Below are 21,547 nucleotides of genomic sequence, written 5' to 3' on the forward strand. Positions count from 1 at the left end.
ATGCTTTATGGAGTGGTACAGTCTATCCTATTATACGGAGCCCTGGTGTGGTACGGGGCACTGAAAATTGAAAGATACAAAGCAAAAATGACCAGCGTCCAAAGGAAGGCATTAATAAGGGTAACAAGTGCATACAGAACCGCGTCAGCAGCGACGCTCCAAGTAATATCGGGAATTCCACCAATAAACTTACTGGCGGAAGAAAGTGCATACACCTATGCAAGCTCTTGCGGGACTAGGAAAGGAGTAAGAGAGGCACCTAGGGAAAGAACAATGAAGAGGTGGCAGAAAGAATGGGAAGATCATGGAAGAGCACAATGGACAAAAGTATTAATCCCTGAGGTGGAGCTTTGGGCGGAAACCAAACACAAAAAAACGGATTACTACTTCACTCAATTTCTTACCGGTCATGGAGCGTTCAAAAAATACACTGAGATGATCGGAAAAACGGAGGATGGTAGATGCGAGGAGTGCGGAAGAAGGGATATACCAAACCACGTGGTATTCGAATGCCCAAGGTATGAAAACGAAAGGAACACGATGGAAAAGGAAGTAGGAGAAGAAATAACAAGCCGGTTTGTAGACATTTATCTTTTTGGAGAAAACCGATGCCTGGATGTGACATGGAATTGAACCTGGTTACTTTCACCCCAATTTGATATACAATAGAAATAATGTTGGAGATAATATAGATCTCTAGGGAATACCAGCGTTGAGGGTAAAAGTATTTGAGAGATATCCATCGACGGCCACTTGCAAAGAACGTTCTTTCAGAAAGCTAGAGAACCATACATCAGCAAACCCTTATGCCACACACGGTCAAAGGCCTCAGAAATATCAAGCGCAATAGCTCTTGACTAAAGTCTTCCAAATATTTAAGAATATGGTGGTGCACGGCTTTCTTCATGAATTTTGATATTACTGATAGCAAAGCGACTGGTCTATAGTTATTTGGAAGATTTGGGAATAGCCTGAACGCGAGCAACAAGAAGAAAAAACCCCTTCCTTGTAAGACAGGTTGAAAAGTCTGCAAAATACTGGTGCGATTTCTTTGGTGCACTCTTTAAGTACGATGTGTAAATAAAATTCTGAAACCTACATTCATTTGTTCCAAATTGTTCAAGGATTCGTTTTAATTGTCGGTTTGTTACAGTACAAAGAGGACTTCTAGATATTGCAATTAGAGGAATAGGAAAAGAAACAAAATATTTCATTCTTTTTAAATATAATAATAACATACAGTTGGAAACACGACCCACTCTTTGATGGTTATAAGCCTCACTAGCACGTTGAAACCAGAACATTCATAATCCAACACCAGACCCCTATAGGTCTCACCAGTACATAGGCAGCGGGTCTAGGCTGAAGAATGCATTGCTGGGATCAACGAATGTATTTCCGAACTCAACTGTCCTTAAATGACAAGCCTGGGTACGTTCGTGATCAATTTCGAAGCTTTGCTTTGCAACGTACCATTCTAAGTTAGTTGATATATATAGTAGCCGCTTGGATTATAACGATACCAAAAGGGTCTTCATTATAAGAGGTGTATTCGGTATGATATATGTAGATGGTGACGTTTTCATAAAGGGAAATGTCATCGCCTCTACTTTCTCAGGACTGTTTTTTAAGGACAGTTCCAGCAAAGAACTACCCATGAGACCTATGGCGGATCGAGAACTCAATCCATGAATATCAAAGAGAAATGAGGCTCATCCAGGGTGGACCTTTGCATAGCCAAATTTCAATATCGACGACCGACGAGATACATCGTCTGTCTTTCACTGTAATGCCACAAGTTGAGACCAGAGCCCAGAAACAAAGCTTTATGTCTTGTATTGGATTACGAATGCTTTGTTTTTGGGCTCAGGTCTCAACTAGTGGCCTTATAGTGAAAGACAGGACGTATCTCGTTCGGTCGTCGATGTTGAAGCTTGGCTTTGCAACGGTCCACCCTGGATGAGCCTCATTTATCTTTGATATCCATGGTTTGAGTTTCCTTTAGATATCATAGATAGCGTTTTTATAAGGGGAGATGTCATCGACCAACTATCGTTATTTTAGTTTTTCCTGTACACGTACGTTCACGCCCTCATGATGATCGATCATGGAACACTAAAGACCACTTGTAGATTTTTTCTACTTCATATCTCTTCTGATCCCAGGATACAACCGAATTTCCCTCCCCGCTCTCATGATAGTCTTTTTGATAATTATTTCTGAAGCCTCCCCATGGCCTTAATTATTTTCTTTAAGTTATTTCGTTTCAGTCCAGTTTGCTCTTTATCTCCGCTTCTTCATATGCATCTTTCAAAACGAATTTCTTGATTGTAGAGTGCCCTGCGTATGAAATATCTCTTACACCAAATATAGATACCTACCTTATCAACCACAATATACTTAGAGACTTGAATCCATTCGGGTTGAACTCCATTGTTGAGTCAACTTTGAACTAACTTAAGATCATCACTTTTTTTCTGGCTTCCCAACTCCACCATGGTTCGTTCATAAGTCATGTTCTTCATTAGAAATTTTTCATTATTGTTCTTGAAGCAAGTTTGATTATTGGTCTTTATATGCTTTCCTTCACCAAAAATGAATTGAAGAACTTATAAGCTTAGCTCATTTGAGAGGCACAGACAATTTCTGGTATTGGCATTTTATATATCTCAAGCTTAACGTCCATCACTTTTCACTTCCAGTCCAATATTTTCAATAGGTATCACCAGTTTTTATTCTTTAACTAAATGCTGTCACCTCTCGGAAGTACGGTGGTTTATGTCTGAAAACAAGAACCGAAAAGAAAGAACTCTGTTGTGTTGTAGGTATTTTGTGTCAATCAGTTGAAAGATGACATTCTTGTCAGAAAAATTTCTTGACATTTTATTTATTTGTTTTTTTTATATGATACAATTATGTGATTTAAAATTAATAAAGAGAATCTTCAAAAAACTTATCAATGAAAACTAGTCCATAAGAATAGATGATACCTGTTTCTTCAATAAGAATGTAATTAACTCTCCTTTTAACAATAATTTCCAGAACATGGATTGTTGTGGGTTATGTTTACAAAAAGCGGAGTTAAATTATCTTAGTTGCCCAGAAAGCTTGGGAATCATAGAAAACTTTCTCCAACAGACGGTAAAAACCTTTATATATATACGTAAAAAGTAAATCAAAGTGAACTTTCATTCATTTATAGAGCAAATGGTTTATGGAAACACTCATGCTTTGTGAAACATGCCAAGACAATGCAGAATCTGTGAAAACATTAATGACAAATATTCAGGAATCAACTGCAAAAATTCAAGCAGCCATGAAAGAGTCTGGTCTTGATACTATTGATCTTCAGAGACTTCATAAGAATGTTGGTATGGTCACTGGCAATAGATCTGTCTGCAGATTGTGCCTCAAGGTTTTTGGTAAAGCAAGGATATTCCTGTATGAAAACGGGGTCAATATACTAGACCACGATCTCATCAAAAGTATGTTCAACTTTTGTAATATAACATTGGTAAGCACTACTTACTGGTATTCATTTATTTTATCCACAATTCATACTTTGTATGTTATTTCATTGTACAAGGTTAATACCTAAAAAATATTGCTGTTTTAAGTTCCAAGTTAAGTGTCCAGGGCTTGACAATTATAGTAAATAATCAACTCCAAATATCAACATTTTTTCCATTAATAATAATAATAATTGCTTTTATTGATAAAATGCAATACAACATATAGTAGATTAAAAAAAACAGGCAGTTCTTAAATGATATCCTACATTTTTGTCAAAAGGCAGAATTCAGGTTCTGATCTTGTCATTTGAGAAACGCAATCAGAACTTGCTCTTCCATTCAACCATTCCATTCAAAATTGTTCTTCTCCACAACGGGCCATGGATCTATACATAAACTGAATGCTACATAAGTTATTTTAAATTTCTCTTGCAGGACTTTCAAATTTCGAAAAATCCAGTGATGTGTTTTGATTGTTGGCAACTTCTTCAAGCTTCCTATAGCTTCAAAAAGGACTATCTTGAAACTGATAGAAAGATCCGGTTATACTGCAAGGTCTTCAGAATTAGAAGGAGAACCTTAGACAACAGCTCTCTGCATAAAGTTGGTTCATATTTCAATGAAGAAGTCCCTTCTGATATGCAGTTGATCAATAATAATGAAAGTTCCTTAAGTGAACATAAAATAGAAGTGAAACAGGAATTTGACTCTCCTAGTATAAATCATATCAAACGGGAGTATCCTCAACGAATCAAAAGGGAGTATCCAGGTAGGAGTCATTTAGATGTGAAATAATTCAAGTTGTCTCGAATTCAAATATTTGAAGACTTAAAGAAATCAAGAAGATTCAAGTTGAGAGGTAGATATATAAATGAGATCATGAAAGGTAGAACTGAAACCAGCAATACAATAAACTTCCTGTAGACTTCACAAACATTGCTTCTAGAACTGAATAACTGTTCAGAAAGTAGGCTGATTGAGTATGATTTTACCATGTTGAAGTTATCAAACAATAGTTACACCAACATGTTTTGTGGAACTTTTTTATTTTTTTTACCTATAAAGTCCATCTTTAAAATAATAATAATTAAAGTTTATTCATGACATTTTATAATATATACATCGGTAATAAACATACTTCCAAATAAACTAATAATAACCTTGAGAAGTGAAACTTGTGCCAAAGTAAGTCATATATAAAGATACATCTTTATTCATATACAAAGTATATGAACATAATATGTGAAAAAAAGAAAATAACAAATGAATACATAAATTGTAAACATGTGCTTGATAATTAAAAATATATGAATTACCTAAATAAAATTATTCAGAAATGTAGTTGATGAAATGTTCATCATGATTTATTGAAATTCATTATATCATGAAAAAAAATCCTGAAGTCCCTATTATCCATTCTTTAATTTTATTTTTATATGAAAAAAAAAAGATTTGTAATTTTTTATTTGTTTTTATATACATACTTTTTGTTTTTATTATTTTATTATTTTAGTATTGTTATGAATAACTACTAGATTATATGAATCAAAGAATACTTTGCGGGCCATAATACCAGATCTATTCTGATTATTGGCCAATTATATATTTATAAATAACTCATAATACTGTGTTGGTTTACTGATATCTTCAAACATAGTTCAAGAGTGAACCTTCCCTCAATCTAATGTATTTTCTGATAAAGTTTGTAATAGAAAGTTGTTGTAATATCACTAAATTGTTTCAGGGTCTACAAATTCATCAAAATTAATGAAAGTACTCTCTAGAAAGCGGCACTTTAGTTCGGAAGATGACAGGGTATTATTGAGAATTTACTTCGAAAAAGACATAGTAGAAAATTCCTCATTCGGGTAAATATATATTCTAATTTTCCAATAGTTTTTCCAGTTTGAAAGTTACTTTTTTGCATGATCTACACATCTTTGTAAATAGTTTATTTTGATATCAGATGCTTTCTTCTTTTCTTTGGAAGATTTCCAAAACCTTTCTCTCGCGAAAATAAAGATCTCAATCAGAAGCTGGTCTCAAAACCTGTCTTCAAACTATTCTGCTAGGCCGCAATTAGCTTTGAGACTGAAAGTTCTTTTACGCGGTCACAAATTGCTTTGAGGTTTACTGTACTAATTTTCATTCCTGCAAGATCTTTCACATATGACTGTAATGAGAAAGGACCTAGCACGGATTCTTGAGAAACTCCATGGCTTATTTTGGAGAGGCCGGATACGGCCTGGAAAATTTTATTTCTGTCAGATGTATAAGAAATTGATGAATCGAGGGCTGGTCCTCTAGAACCATAAAGGAATGATTTATTCAACAATATTCAGTGATTCATAGAGTCAAAAGCCTTAGAGAAATCACAGCTGCGGCCCCACCTTGATCAAGGCCCAAATATAATTCCCCCAAGAAGTCAGATATATTAGATTGTTTCAAGAGTTTTGTCCGTTTCAATGTCATGTGTTTTTGTAGCTTCATATCTCAATAAACATTTATTCTGCTGATCGATAGAGAATTTTGTGCTCTAGGCGTTGATGTCTATAAGCGATTTTTGGCCAATTTTTCTCTACGGACTCAAATTGAGCCAAAGCGCTGTCGAAACAACCTGAAAAAATTAATCAGGCATTTGGCAATCAATCAATGAATCATTTATTTGATGCTGTGGAACTTACATAGTTGAAGGACAAGTCAATGATAGTGTTTATGAATGCACTGTTCGATGTTGGTTTGCAGAATTTCATTTTGGAGATTTTGTTTTGCGGAATTTCATTCTGGAGATTTTAGCGTCGAAGTGTTCGACCTACAGTAATCCAGGACGAGGATGATTTTAGGACCCTGGTGGAGACTGACCAATCACAAACGGTGCGTGGGATGGCGTAAACCTGGGCGTCAGCTCCCATGGAGTTTTTTATGATTTAACACGTATTGGAAAGGTCGAAAAGCTCAGAAAGTGAATGCCCTATAATTTGAACGATGGACAAAAATTGTCACATTCTGAGGTCTGTTCTTCTTTGCTCTTGCGCAACCAAAACGATCCTTCTTTGAATCAGGACCAGGCAAAAACGGCCATCGTCGACTTCATCGAATCCCGAATACTCACTAATTCAAATGGCGCTTATTTCGATTAAATCAATAAGTATTCACTGAGATATTAAAGTTTGAAGTGAACTCATAAAAATGGACAAAACTTTTGAAACGACCTAATATCATGCTTGTACACTAGGATGTTTGAAAACCGAATTGTTAATTGCTCAATTTTTATGCTGATCATCATTTATTTTTATCCAGATCGTTTCAATAGAGTTTGTTTACAATATGTGTATCTGAAATCAAGATTGTGTCTTCCTCATTAGCCACACGTAGGCATTTTTTGTTTTTAGGGTATGGAAAGAATTACAAAAAAATTTCAATGAACTCAGAGCCGATAGACAATCGAGTGTTATGTCACTCCGGTACAGAATAGGTGCTCTTTTGAATCAGTCACGTCTGAAGGGCCTATCGAAAGAGGAAATTGAGAAAATAAGGCGCAATGCTAGAAAAGAGTTGAATTCAAAGAAAAATATTAATGTGGGTCTGAATCCTCCCATTCTAGAAGAAATATCACCTGCCGCACAGGAAACTCAGAAAATCGATATTGATCGAAAAGGAAATAATGATGTTCCTCATCTAGAAGTTGAAGGCAGGTATACACCTTCAACACAAACCAATGGAAAAATCACTGATGTATCACCGTATCAGAGTACTCCTACAATCGACAAAGTTACACCAGGTGATGACAAAGAAGCGGAATATCCATTCAGAAAGGATGATTCTGATTCGGATGATTATTTTGTAGATGAAGGTAACGACTTGAATTTTTCTAAAAATGAATCATCATGTCACACATCATGTTCACACCTTATGAGAATTTCCTTTATGATAGATATAGGTAGTTGAAATATGGTTTGGTTTCTGAAAAGTGCAATCATTTGGAATGAAATGACTTTCTGTAATGTTCCTAGGGATGATAATAATAATAATAATATTTTATTCACCATTCACGATACATAGTGTATATATGGTAAGTCAATCAATAATCAGAATTAATACTAGGTATAAATTTAAAAATGTTAATATTTATACAAGACGTCACTAAAAAGAAAAAAAAGAAATAAATTTATACATACATATAAACACATACACAAATGAAATATATAAAAACGTATACAGATCTAGTTCATATTTTATTTTTCAGAAATTATCGTCTAAAAATTCTTGGAAACTATAGTAGCATTTCTCTAATAGCAAGTCTTTAACTTTCTTTTGAAATATGATGTTACTTCCAGTCCGTTTGAGTGATTCTGGTAGTTTATTGTAATATATGATTGCATTGTAATCCGGAGACCTCTCATAGAATGTCGTTCTATGTTTAGGAATTTTCAATAAGTTGCCGTGTCTGGTGTTATATTCATGTTTCTCAGAATTACACGAATAATTATCTATATTCTGTTTGGCAAAGATAATACATCGAAAAATGTACACAGCAGGCACCGTAAGAATTTTATTTTCTTTAAAAATAGATCGACAACTGTCTTGATAATTCAAGTTAAAAATCAGTCTTACTAAACGCTTTTGGGAAACAAACACTCTCAAGAATTCTCTTGCTCGACCCCATGCCAATATATTCATATTAATATGTGCATATGCCATAGCATAGTAAATGCTTAGCAAGCCTGCTATATTCATAGTTGATTTCATTTGTTTAATAGCGAAATAGGCTTTATTTAGTTTTGAACATACACTTTCAATGTGTCTACCCCAATTTATACTCTCATCTAAATGAGTGCCTAAAAATTTAGTTTCCATTCCATATCGATTTCAATTCCATAACAAATGTTTTCAATACTGAATGGGGGAGTGAAATTAATTTTTCCATTTCGTGTTTGTTAAACGAATGAAAAACATATCTTTCAATGAATTGGTGTTCAATAAATGTATAGGTTTGTATAATTATGTGGTCGGTTCTAAGAGTGGCAAGTTACATTTTTTTGCTTCATTTTGGTGTAGAGCTCCATCAGAAATCAAGTATAGGCGATTCGAATAAGTAAAACAAATAAATAAAAATATATATCGACGATAAGAAAGATCTCAACTTATATAAAATTCCAATAATAATAATAATAAATATACTTTATTGTCTGAAGATTCAATAATCTTATCGACAAAGTGTAGACATTCATAAAACTTGATATATCATGGTTCACATGATATTGTCAATAAAATATAGGACTATCAATTAATTTAATTTTCAATTGGTTGTAACTAGTATTAAGATAAATAAATTAAATAACACATATAACATATAACATACTGAGCTGATGTTAGACGTCAGTGAACACTGTCTCAAAAAATTCAGTAATACTATATAAAGCCAGATCCAGAAGAGAAGTTTTCAATTTTTTTCTGAACACAGCATATGTTTCAGAATGTTTTATTTCTGTTGGCAGATGATTGAATATTTTGGCAGCGTTATATATGCATGAATTTTTCATGAAATTTGTTTTTGGGATTGGAAGTTTTATGTCATTTCTCTGGCGGGTGATTCCATCAGCGAACTTGTAAAGTGTTTTGTTTTTATATACTAGACAGGCAGTTTCGAGAATGAACAATGAGGGCAGAGTTAACAACTTACGAGTTTTGAATAGTTCTTTACAAGATACCCTGGGAGCCGCCTTACAAAGATAGCGAATTGCACGTTTTTGAAGAACAAAGATTGAGTTAAAATGTACTTGATTACAGACTCCCCAGAAAGCGATTCCATATCGAATGTGCGATTCGATCAAGGCATGATAAACCTGCATTGCTGTCGCTGTACCTAGTTCATTTACAACGATGCGTAGTGCATAACCACCCGAGGCGATCCTTGAACCTAGCTGTCTAACATGATGCTGGAAGTTTAGTTCCCCATCCATGTGCACCCCTAGAAACTTATTACATGCATTATTTCTTATTGCACCATCACCCAGAGGGATATCCGGCAAAGCACAGTGGAATGATACGCAGTTAGTTTTTTTAATATTGAAGGAGAGTAAATTAGCATCGCACCACTCTTTGATCTTTGTAATCCCTAAAACTATTTTTGAGTGCAAGTTATCAGCATCTTTATCGTACCATAGAATGGTAGTGTCATCAGCAAAGATTGTGAAAGAACCGTCGGTTGTAATATTTACTACGTCGTTAAAATACAGTAAGAACAAAATTGGTCCCAGCACTGAGCCCTGAGGAACCCCACACTCGACGGAACCTCCATCTGAGAGCCTATGTGTTCTCACAATCTGAGTTCTCTGTTTAAGGTACGATTCTATCCAATCATAACTCTGTTTTCTGAAACCATACTGGTTTAGTTTACGCAGTAGAATTTTATGGTTTACACAGTCAAATGCTTTTGACAGGTCGCAAAACACCGCCGCACATGCGTCTCCACGGTTTAGTGTAGTGTACAGTTCATTAAGGAAGACAAACATGGCATCTCCAGTTCCTTTCCTACCCTGAAAGCCAAATTGCTGCCTATTAAGAATTTTATTTCTTTCCACGAACTCCATTATTCTTACCTTTACTAGTTTCTCAATGATTTTACCAAGAATTGGTATAAGCGATAGTGGCCTATAATTGCAAGGGTCATTAATATCACCACCTTTATAGATTGGAATTACTATAGTGGTTTTTAGGAAGTCCGGATATGTTCCCGTCACAAACGAGTTGTTAATAAGTTGGACTAGTAATTCTAAAACGAAAATAGGCATGTTTTCAATGATACTAACTGAGATACTGTCAATGAATCGAAGGACGCTGAAGGAATACCTGTCGCACACCAGTTTTCTCACATAACTTTACTATTCCTCCATTTTTTTTATCTGGCCTTTTACAATAGGTTATGCTCTCAACAGATCACTTTGCAGGTCAATACTTTTTTTCTGCACAGGCAAAAGTCATAAAGAAACCCAAAAACCAATTTGGACTAGGACTATTACAAGCAGAGGTATGAACAAAATGCGTTCGTCTTTGCTCGAATTTGACTGGACTATTTTTATCCCAAGCCCAGATTTGTCTTCTCTGTTGGTGAAAATTTACAATGATCTTATTGATGATATATTTCCAATGAAACTAATGAAATCGAGGTTCAATGTGAAACCTGTGTCTTGGTCCAATGACGAATTGAGAAAACATCGTGATAATCTATCAAAACTGAAAATTATATGTGACAGTACCAAGGCACCTGAAGATACAAATAACTTTAAAAAATTCAAAAAAGACTATAATATGCAAAAAATTAGCAAATAATTCATATATTATTGAAGCTGAAAACAAATCTAAAGCTAGCTGGAACATTGTGAATTTTCACAGAAAGAAGACTAAACAAAGTTGTTTGCCAATATCGTAAAATCTCTACCTAATCTACCTATCTCTGAATTGGTGAACTTTAGAAATTTTCCCTCTCCTGGCTCTTCATTTTTTTTAACTCCTGTTACATGTGATGAAGTACAAAAAATCATTACATCTTTGAAAAATTCGGCTTGTCCGGATATCAATGGAATAAATAGTCGAATTATTAAGGAAACTCTGGATATTATTCTTGTCCCATTTACCAATGGCATTTACCAATGGGACAAAATTAATTAAGAAAAGACTCGCCAAATATTTCGAAATCAACAATTTTTTTTGCAGTTATCAATTTGGTTTTCGCGAAAACTGCTCTACCACCGATGCTACTATGAGTTTTGTCAAAGGCATAGTTGAGGGACTTGAGACCGGGAAGGTTGTGGATGTCACACTATTGGACCTGTTAAATGCCTTTGTCTGTGTTTCCCACAGCATTTTACTCGAAAAACTGTCATATTATTGTGTAAGAGGGACTCCTTTGGGTTTGATTGAAACTTACCTGAATAATCGTTTCCAGAGAGTTTTTTATAACAATAAATTTTCTAAGCTGAGGCCGATTGACCTAGGTGTACCGCAGGGATTGGTTTTGGGTCCGCTTTTGTTCGTTATTTACATCAATGATTTTTACAACTATATGAAGCCATGTCATAGTGTACTATTTGCTGACGATACATCCTTGATATACTCTTCTATGAATTATACAGCTCTTGTTGATAAATCTATGGAAATACAAGAAAAAGCGGAGCACTGTTCAGTGTCAACAAACTCATGATGAATAAGAAAAAATCACAAAACATGAGTGTTTCTATGGCTCTGCCTTTACCTGAATTCCAGTGTGTCAAGTTATTGGGTTTTACTCTGGACAATAGGTTAAATTGGTCAAGCCACATTTCAAGTTTGAAAAGTAAGCTATCGAGTGCCTTATTTTTACCTAGACAGCTGAAACCAATAACAAATTTCACTACGCTGAGAATAGTATTTTACTCGCTCATACAGTCTCACATTTCTTACGGTATTCTACTTCGGGGAAATTCTAGTGATGTCCAATGCATTTTTATATTACAGAAAAAAGCTCTGAGAATTCTTGCTGGAATCGGTTTTAGGGATTCTTGCCGTGAATCATTCATCACTCATGAAATTATTTCGGTGCCTTCTTTGTATGTTTACTAAGGCCTATTAGATATTCACAAAAGAGCCCCCTTGTTTCCCAAGCAATGACAAAATTTCAAAAATTTCAAAATGATGAACTACAAAAAGCAAACGAGAAATTGAGCACTGAATCCACCTGTTCAGTCGTCTTTCAAACCAATTCCAAAAGTATGAAACAAATTTACACACAAACAGATACCAGTAGAAGCACGTCTGTCTTCCAACAAACAGATAGTGAAGAAACTATGACACAAAAAAAACACATTTATAAACCCATAATGAGAATACAACAAACAAGAACGAAAATATCGAAAAAGAATAGAATTTTACTGGTATCGGGGATTCATGGTAGGGAATTAGCTAATATTATGAACAATATGACTACAAATTTTATTGTCCAGTCTTTCTTAAAACCCTTCGCAAATGACGACGAACTGATTTCCACAGCTATAGAAAATTCGAAATCTTTTACTGAAAATGACATCATCATTCTATGGACAAATAGACTGCACCAAAATCTAATCGACAAATTCCTTCTGAAATCTCAGCATACTCGCTCAATTGTAATATCACAACCCTACAGATATGATTTGAGAGACACAAATCAAGTGATTTATGAAAATAATTTAAATTTTTTTAAAGCTTTGCATTTAACAAAGATACAAACCACATTGTTCCTGGATTGCAACAATGTGGTAAGAAGATCAAACTATTATAGAGATGGCATCACACTGAAGAAGAGTGGGAAATTCCTTATCAGTAAATCAATTGTAGAACTACTGAACCCCTTCAATAGAGTAGATTCGAAGCAAACCATTGTACAATCTCAGCCAAAAATAAATAATCAGGAAAGGGCAGATCACTCAGAAAATATTCATAATGAAATAAATAACATTAACCCCTGCAACTCCGAAGATATCATCACTCATCCCCAGTCTAGTAATTTTTTATATCCCCGACTCTCCCAACTGCAAATAGGCCTTTAAGAAATAAACACAAACATCACCTCAAAAATTATCAAGAAGTATTAGTGACCAACTCAATCCTTTACAACGGCTTGACAATGAAACAAAAAGGAACACAGAGTGATGTACCAGCTAACCTACAGACAAATTCTTCAAATACTGAAGTCACAATCATTCATCAGAATATACAGTGCCTAAAAAACAAAACCCTGGAAATAGAACTTTTACTTGAAAACTTAAACCCGAAACCTATCTTTATGTGTTTCACTGAACACTGGTATACAAAACAAGAAGAAAGTTGTATGAAACTTAATGGCTACGTACTCAAGTCAGTGTTTTCCCGAGAACACCGCATACATGGCGGATCCAGTATTTTTGTTAGAGAAGACACAAGTACTTATGTTGAAGAATGTACTGAAATCTGTCAATATAGTGTTGAAGGGCATATAGAATGTTCATCAGTTGTAAGTGTGCCAAATCGGTTAATTCTGACCTGCGTATATCGTCCTCCCTCTGGAGATACTGATATATTTTTCAATTCATTAAACCAACTACTAGATGTGTGTTTGTCAAAGTATGCAATGTATGACTTGATCTTATGTGGGGATTTTAACATAAATTTATTGAATAATAATCCAATACAAAATTTATTTTTAAACGTCTTAACAACTTATGATATGCAACAAACAATTTTTGAGCCAACAAGGATAACAAAAAAAACTCGAACACTTCTAGACAACATTTTTGTCAGCACAAAAAAACATATCGTTCCAAAGTTTTGAATACTGCCTTGTCTGATCATGAAGGACAAGTTATAACATTAGATATTTCAAATGAGGAAGGGCATAGTACCACACAACTCAAAAGAATATTTTCTAGGGCGAAAATGGAGCAATTTCGAATAGAATTGACCTCAATGAATTGGCAAGAAATACTTTCTACCGACGACCCAAACATAGCATATGGCATATTTTATGACCTAATCAAAAATCTAGTTAACATTATTTTCAGGCTGAAAAAATGCTCGAGAAATGTTAAAGACTGTAAAAGCTGGATGACCAGGGGCATTAAAATATCCTGCAAAAATAAAAGAAAACTTTATCAGATGAAACTCCAAGGAAAAATTTCACAAGACTATTTACATAAATATTGCAAAATACTTAAAAAAGTGATTAGAGAGTCAAAAAAATTGTGTGACAACCAGTTTATTAATAACGCTACCAATAAAGGGAAAGCAGTGTGGACATTGGTACAAAAGTACACAGGGAAAACAGAAAAGAAGAACGTTTCAATTCTAAGAAATATTGATAAAGAAGAAAAAGATAAAAAATTAATCTTAAACAAAGTAAATAGCTTCTATATAAATCAATGTTCTGAGTCTATCGTCATGACAACAAATGAACATACAAGTTTACATCCAATAGATATAACCCTATTTCTTGCACCAACAACTGAACATGAAGTAATCTCTACAATAATGTCACTGAAAAATCTAAAATCGGTTGGCTATGACGTAATCCCGGTAAAACTCTTGAAATATGTTGCACGTGAACTATCAACACCCCTAGCAATTATTATAAACATGATGCTTAATAAAGGAATATTTCCTGACAAATTAAAAATAGCTCATATAAAAGCAATCTTCAAAAAGGGTGACAAGGATCAAATAAAAAATTACAGACCTATAGCATTATTATCAAATATTAGTAAGATTTTTGAAAGAATCATATATAATCGTCTTATATCCTACCTTGAAACATTCGAACTATTAAGTGATACACAAAACGGTTTTCGAAAGGGTAAATCGACAACAAGAGCAATTTATCAAGCTTTATGTTCAGTCATAAATAGTCAAAACAACAAGAAACATAGCTTAATGATTAACTTAGATCTTTCAAAAACTTTTGACAATGTCAATCATAAAACATTGCTAAATAAACTTGAGGCTTATGGAATCAGGGGAACCTCAGCTAACTTGATAGAATCATACTTATATAATAGAAAACAGTACGTGGTCGAAAAATGTCACATCACAAATGAGGTTATAAGGTCTGATGAACTAACAATAATTAGAGGGGTACCACAAGGATCAATTCTAGGTCCATTGCTGTACATTCTCTATACCAATGAACTACAAATGGACAACAACCTAAACACTATACAATTTGCTGATGACACAACCGTTATCCTTGAAGAACAAAATGGAGATGACTTGGAAAGAAATGTGTTCAATGCTTTAAGTACCCTGGAAGCTTGGTTTGCACAAAATCACCTAAAGCTGAACCCTAATAAAACACAGGCAATCAAATTCTCACAGTCAGCTGAAAATGATTATACTTTTTCGGATGGTAAATCAACAATAACAACTAGTAAAAGTTCAAAATTCCTGGGAATTGAGCTAGATTTTAGACTAGATTGGAAATCTCATCTGGATACTTTGTCAGAAAATGTTGCAAGGCATTGCTATGCCCTAAGAGTCATCACTAAAACAATAAATGTTCAAGCGTCAATGTCTGTCTATTATGCACAAGTCCACTCAAGACTTAAATACGGCTTAATTTTTTGGGGTGCATCTGTGAACGTTAAAAAAATTTTTTCACTTCAAAAACGTTGCCTTAGAATTATTCATAAATCCAAACAAACTGATAGCTGTAAACCTTTATTCATAGAAAAGAAAGTACTAACCCTATACAGTCAGTATATTCTCGACAGCATAATGTTTATTAAAAGCAATCCAAAGCTTTTTAACGACTTTGATAAAGCACACATCTACCCAACAAGAAATAAAGCAGATTTGGTTACTAATATTCCTAATTTTACTTTTATTCAGAAAAATATACCGTATACTCTAATAAAAATCTATAACAAACTTCCAAATGCACTAAAAAGCCTCTCTAAAACAACACTCAAAAATAAACTTAAAAACTTTCTTCTAAATAGAGCATACTACTCAACTGATGAATATTTTAAAGATACCATCCCTTCAGATTTTACCTGCTGAAATGTCTCACATTTAATTGATTTTAATTTTTAAATGTTTTTAACTGTATATTTATTACACTGACATGTTCTACGCTCATCTGGGCATTTTACTTCATTGTAATTGAACAAATAATAAATAAATAAATAAAAATAAAAAATCCAGTTTACACGATCATGATACATGTAACAGCAATTTTATTAGACCTCAACGTTTCAGGCTGATGAAATCACAAAAAAACTTCTACGATTTTAAATTGTATAATGCACTTCCTGCCAATATTAAAAATATGAATATGTTTTATTTTAAAAAAGTTATAAAAAAAAATGTTTTTATTCCACTTCAGAATATTTAGAACATGTGCGTAGACACACTTTTGACACAAGGAAGATGCTCGCCGAACCTCCACACTTGATTTGAATATGTTAATATACCCTGTAAACTTGTTACAAATTTTTACTGTTTATTTTATTTTATAGACTTGTCATAAATGTATTTTATACATAACATGATCAAATAAATATATCTATCTATCTATATTTTTAAATACCACACTATCAGAACAGTAAAACTTACAAATAATATCAATCCCTTAATGCTGCTTGTATATGCATATAATATTTTTCGTTAGTCATGTTCAACTAACACAAACTATAGATGGTTTGTCCACTCGAAAGTATGCCACGTATAATTGTCTGTGCGAAAAACATAGTGTGCTCAAATCAAAAAACGGACATTGTTTGGCCTTGGGACTCATTAATAGTCATTGCAATTTAATTGGAGAAAGAATTGGCACATCTATAGGTATAATGGGGATTCGTGGTATCAATATATAAGTATTTTCACCCCGGAACTTACCATTCAAAATGCTGGCTTTGACAGAGCGTTTTTCATCAATTTTTTTAATGACTGATCGCGTGTCATCGCACAGCCGTGGTGGATTCAAATAACCCAACCTTCAGTTGTAATAATGGCCGAAAATTGTGTAGGCAGTGAGAGAAGTCCTATTGTGTAAAACATGTAGGAGGGAATAACTGATCTTACTAAAATTACTTTAATGACAATTACAAAATAGGGGTTGGTGAAAGGAGAGGAAAAATTGAGGGTATTTTACAATGCTACATCATAAAAAAATAAAAAAGGAAATTTTCTCAACTCCCTCATCACTTAGGGGTATGAAAAATAAACTAAAAGCCTCTTCTCAGACCTACTGAATATACATATAAAATTTCATGAAAATCGATTGAGCTATTTCCGAGGAGTATGGCAACTAACACTGTGACACGAAAATGTTGTGTATTAGATATATGGGTAATTTACTAATCATTATTAACTGTCGATGAGCATCATTGCATTTTGGAACATTATCTTGATTTTTATCCAGAAGCAATACAATCATTTTTCCAGCTGCCCCATCAAGTTTCACGCCTAACATCAAAGCTGAACCTTTGAGCGATGATAATGAGGAAATAAGGATAATTGAACCGAGTATAGTTGTGAGGAATAATGAATCGAAAGTCCTATCTGACGATGAGTTGCCTACTTTAGAAAGGATGGATTTGCCCCCATTGCAAATCAAAATTCAAGATTTTTATAGTGTGGATGTGAAAAGGGAAGAATTAAATATGTTGACTAATGAAGGGGATCGGGACAATCCTTTTTTAGTTGTCGAAGATCTGAAAACTTGTAGGAGGTAAGTAAAATTTAAAATTGCATAAAATTCAAATAAGAGAAACATAAATGTATTTTATACTCAGCATTGCACAGAACATTTGATAACTCCTGCAATGAAGCTGAATCAATAATTAGTAATAATGATAATCCACAAACGTTCATTAACATAGAAACTGAGTACTTTGGTCTTTCGAGCCGGATGCAATAAAACCCTCAAGTTTAGAGAAGCTGTTCAGGGATTTGTATATAAGTGACAATACATTAAAATAGTTTTATTACACCAAACTAGCACAAAATACATAAATATAAAAACTATTCATAACTTTATGTAAATAAAAATTTTATGTTTTTGTATATTGCATTTGATATCAACTGTTTCTTCAACTAACTGCCGCACAGTGATGGCCATGCTTATTATTTATACGGTTGAATCCCATTCACTGAATGCATTTGAGAATTTTTTACTACTCAACAGTCCCCATAGAGATACTTTCCACTCATTCTCGGGTTTTTGAGAAGGTATTACAGATAGATAGATAGACGGCATCTGGTTGTGGTAAAAATGACTCTGAATAATTCCACGAAAGCAATGATGTACATGAGTGATATATCAGAGTCTTAATAGGCCATCACTTAAATGTTAGGTTACAGAATGGTAATGACAGTAGTTTCAAGGGTATTTTGGTTTCGATATTAAATACTAGAAATCGTACGTTAAATGGTGAGACCTCATTGATCCTCAGCTCTGAGGGTTATCGTTCGTAAGGAGCGACAGCTGATTAAATGAAAAACTGGATTTCATCAAATTTGAAATTCATCTACAGTCATCAATATTTTTTCAACAATGCCTTGAATAGCACACTGTTGAGAACCAGCTCTGTTTTGGTTAGTTATTTTTATATTTTCTTATAGGATAAGTTTAAAAAATGAAGAAAGCAGTGTGTTCAAGTGTATGCAATGCAGTTTCGAAACAAAGCATAGGTTTTGTGCGGACAGACATTCTAAATGGCATGGAAAAACGAAAAAGAAGCTTTACGAATGTCAACTCTGTTCATATCGAATATCGAACAAAATAGCGTATGAACGCCATATGAGATTCCATAAAGAGAAGTCTTCATTTGATGGTAAGATTTGTGGTAGATATTTTTCACAATAAAATTTAGTTGAAATATTAAGTTCACTATTGGTTTGAAAGTTAAACTAGATTATTTCTCACTATATACTCACTAGATTGTCTGTCAAGCCAGAGAGGAATTTATAAATATACCCAATAATTTTTTTCTGGTGTATTTTTAGTGTTCGAAGAGAGTGAAATTAATATTTTTTGAGAAAAATGAAATTCCATGTTATTTTTTGAACATACCTCATATTCGAAATTTAGATAACTAATGGGAAGAATAAAATTATTCAGAAGTAACAATGGTATTCTTTTTTATAAAATTCCTATAATAGGAGAAATTCGTTTTCCAGAAATTTTTACTCACACCAGGTTAATTTTGAATTTATATTCCAAAAAAGCTGAGGAGTCCCAGAATACTTAATAACAGATTTGACAATATCATTATAGTGTTAACATAGTATTTCAAAATATATGTAGATTTTGGTGATGAAATTAATTTGCATTTTTCAAAATTCAATATCATAATATTGTCTCAAGACTGTAGACACAAGAAAATATTACTGTGGCATCAACAAAACGTTTTAATTTTTCTATTCCAATAAAAAATGAATAAAAAGGAATAAGATTTGTCTAGGAGTCAACTCTTGTGGAACACCACATCAAACTGTTATCGAGGACTTATTTTAGTCCTTCAATTACGAACTAATGAAGAAGAAATGTTTCCTTTTCTATCTGTATACAACATACAGCTTGGGTGGAAAGAGTCAAATTCATCCCCTTTGTCAGACTCCACACTAAATCTCTGAATATTTCATCATTTCATTTTCGGCAATATTTCAAAATTCCTTGTGAGATAGAAATATTTTTTTTTTAATAAAATGTGGGTTCTGCTTATAAATTAAGTCTGCAAATTAATATCTCAAAAAAAGTGAATTTGCAGAAAGATGTCTGAAATATTATAACTGATATGTTACTTTTTTTTCAGATATTCCTGTTTTATATCCATTTACCATGCAATACTAACTGGACTGTTCACACTGTTCTGAAACTTTCAAGGATTCTGAAACTAAAATGATGTTTTTGAAAAGTATAATAATGTGATATGTTTGCTTAGAATTAGTAATAATTTTTCTCAAAAACTAGTAAATATATTGACTGAGGCTTTCTAGGGCAAATTTCATTATATTTGTTGCTTTTCATAACTGCTTATTGTCATTTATTTTTAGTTTCGCCAACATGGGTAATTGGCATCTTCAGGCATTATTTGCTTCTTTTGAACCGTCCCTGTTTTCCAGAGATTCGGTAGAAATTGCAGAAAAAATAAGCTCCAAAAGAGAGAGAACTCGAAAGAGAAAAAACAATCTTCATGCCCCCTTGAAGAGGCCAACTCATGCCTCCAAAACACTGAGTATATCACTGGAAATAAACGACAATCCACAATCCTGAAAAGAAAACAAATAGAGTGAATGTGTCATTCTGTTCTTTTTGTGATTATTTTTTCGATTTATTTGGAATATATCAGTTTGGGTATTGTCAAGTGCAGCGTGATAATGTTTATACCCATATGTGTATATATACAAAATTTTGTATTTTTTTTATTTCACAATAAATTTTTTTTATTTTCAGAATAAGTGAGTTTTTACCTTTTCTTTGAATATTGTGTATTATTATCAAACTAAAATTAGCTACAATTAAATCCAATTTCTAAAAAAAGAACCTAATAACTTTTCTATTAAGTTGTTTCAAAAAGTTTTGTTCGTTTTTATGACCCTACTTTAAACTGTAATATATCTATATGAAATAGGCACCATTTGAATTAGTTAACTTTTGCCAACGTAACACAAGTCGATTAATTCCGTCGGCATGAAAATTGAGTGCTCTGTATTTGATGAAGTCAACGAAGGCTACTTTGGCCTGGTTCTGCCATTGAGGAAGTGCTTGAAAAGATGGTAGTCGGTTGACAAGGAGTCTGGAGAGTATGGTGAGCAAGGTAGAACTTCGACGCTCAATTCGTTTAATTTTCAGATGTTGATTTGTGAAATGTGCGGATGGGCATTATTGTGAAGCAAAATCGGAGCTCTTTTGTTGACCACTGCCGGCTGCTGTCGACGTAATTTTTTGTACATTCAATTTCATCACAATAGAACTGCTGTGATGGTTTGGCCTGGTTGAAGTAAGTTATAGCAAATCACACCAACCGCTGACCATACAGTAACCATGGTCTTTTTTGGTGAGTTTTCGCCTTCGGGAAGTGCCTAGGGGCTCATCGAAATCCAACCATTGTCCTGTTGTCATAGAGAACCTATTGTTCGTCACATGTAACTGATGTTACTGCAGTTTCCTCCTATAAGGATGTTTTCAAACAATTTCAATTGTAATTGTTTGAAAATGTCCTTAGAGGGCTGCAGTAATATTAGTTACAAATAAAAGTGGTAAAAAACAGAAAGTTTCATTTCCCATTTTTCAAAATAGTGTTCATATACTACCCGTCAAAGAAAACTCCCCATTGATTCACATTGTGACTTTCTTGAAGTAAAAGTTTGGTGTAAGTATAAATGAGGCACAAGAATCCGTTCATGAACAGCTCAAAATTTCTTCGCCTTGAGGAGATGAAGAATGATCTTTTGCATGGTGTTTTCCAAATTTCAAAGTGGGGTGAAAATATTTGATAATTTGAAAAAAAATACAATAATTGAATTATCTTATTCGGAATAGC

The 21,547-nt window shown here is 33.6% G+C and overlaps 2 protein-coding genes across 2 annotated transcripts; both read left to right on the top strand.

Annotated features, from left to right (window-relative positions):
- Nucleotides 1–633, top strand: LOC141483060 (uncharacterized). Its single transcript, XM_074177239.1, has one exon. The coding sequence runs from the start codon at nucleotides 1–3 to the stop codon at nucleotides 631–633; it is 633 nt and encodes a 210-aa protein (XP_074033340.1).
- A 2,256-nt stretch (nucleotides 634–2,889) lies between these two features.
- On the top strand, nucleotides 2,890–19,996 carry LOC111506403 (uncharacterized). Its single transcript, XM_023161461.2, has 8 exons — nucleotides 2,890–3,141; nucleotides 3,203–3,514; nucleotides 3,948–4,281; nucleotides 5,257–5,380; nucleotides 6,905–7,365; nucleotides 17,445–17,730; nucleotides 18,624–18,835; nucleotides 19,817–19,996. The coding sequence occupies exons 1-8, from the start codon at nucleotides 3,046–3,048 to the stop codon at nucleotides 19,852–19,854; spliced, it is 1,863 nt and encodes a 620-aa protein (XP_023017229.2). The 5' UTR covers nucleotides 2,890–3,045; the 3' UTR covers nucleotides 19,855–19,996.
- The last annotated feature ends 1,551 nt before the right edge of the window (nucleotides 19,997–21,547 follow it).

The sequence above is a fragment of the Leptinotarsa decemlineata genome, unplaced genomic scaffold, assembly GCF_025532065.1.
Source record: "Leptinotarsa decemlineata unplaced genomic scaffold, Ldec_3_MD MMD2_tig00002974_RagTag_RagTag, whole genome shotgun sequence".
NCBI classification, from domain to species: domain Eukaryota; kingdom Metazoa; phylum Arthropoda; class Insecta; order Coleoptera; family Chrysomelidae; genus Leptinotarsa; species Leptinotarsa decemlineata.

What these genes read in the sequence shown, in the direction of transcription:
- LOC141483060 (XM_074177239.1), top strand. Translation starts at nt 1, where the DNA reads ATGCTTTATGGAGTGGTACAGTCTATCCTATTATACGGAGCCCTGGTG.
- LOC111506403 (XM_023161461.2), top strand. Translation starts at nt 3,046, where the DNA reads ATGGATTGTTGTGGGTTATGTTTACAAAAAGCGGAGTTAAATTATCTT. An exon ending in TGATTATTTTGTAGATGAAG is followed by an intron (nt 7,366 to 17,444) that starts GTAACGACTTGA and finishes TCATTTTTCCAG; the next exon opens with CTGCCCCATCAAGTTTCACG. An exon ending in AGAGAAGTCTTCATTTGATG is followed by an intron (nt 18,836 to 19,816) that starts GTAAGATTTGTG and finishes CTTTTTTTTCAG; the next exon opens with ATATTCCTGTTTTATATCCA.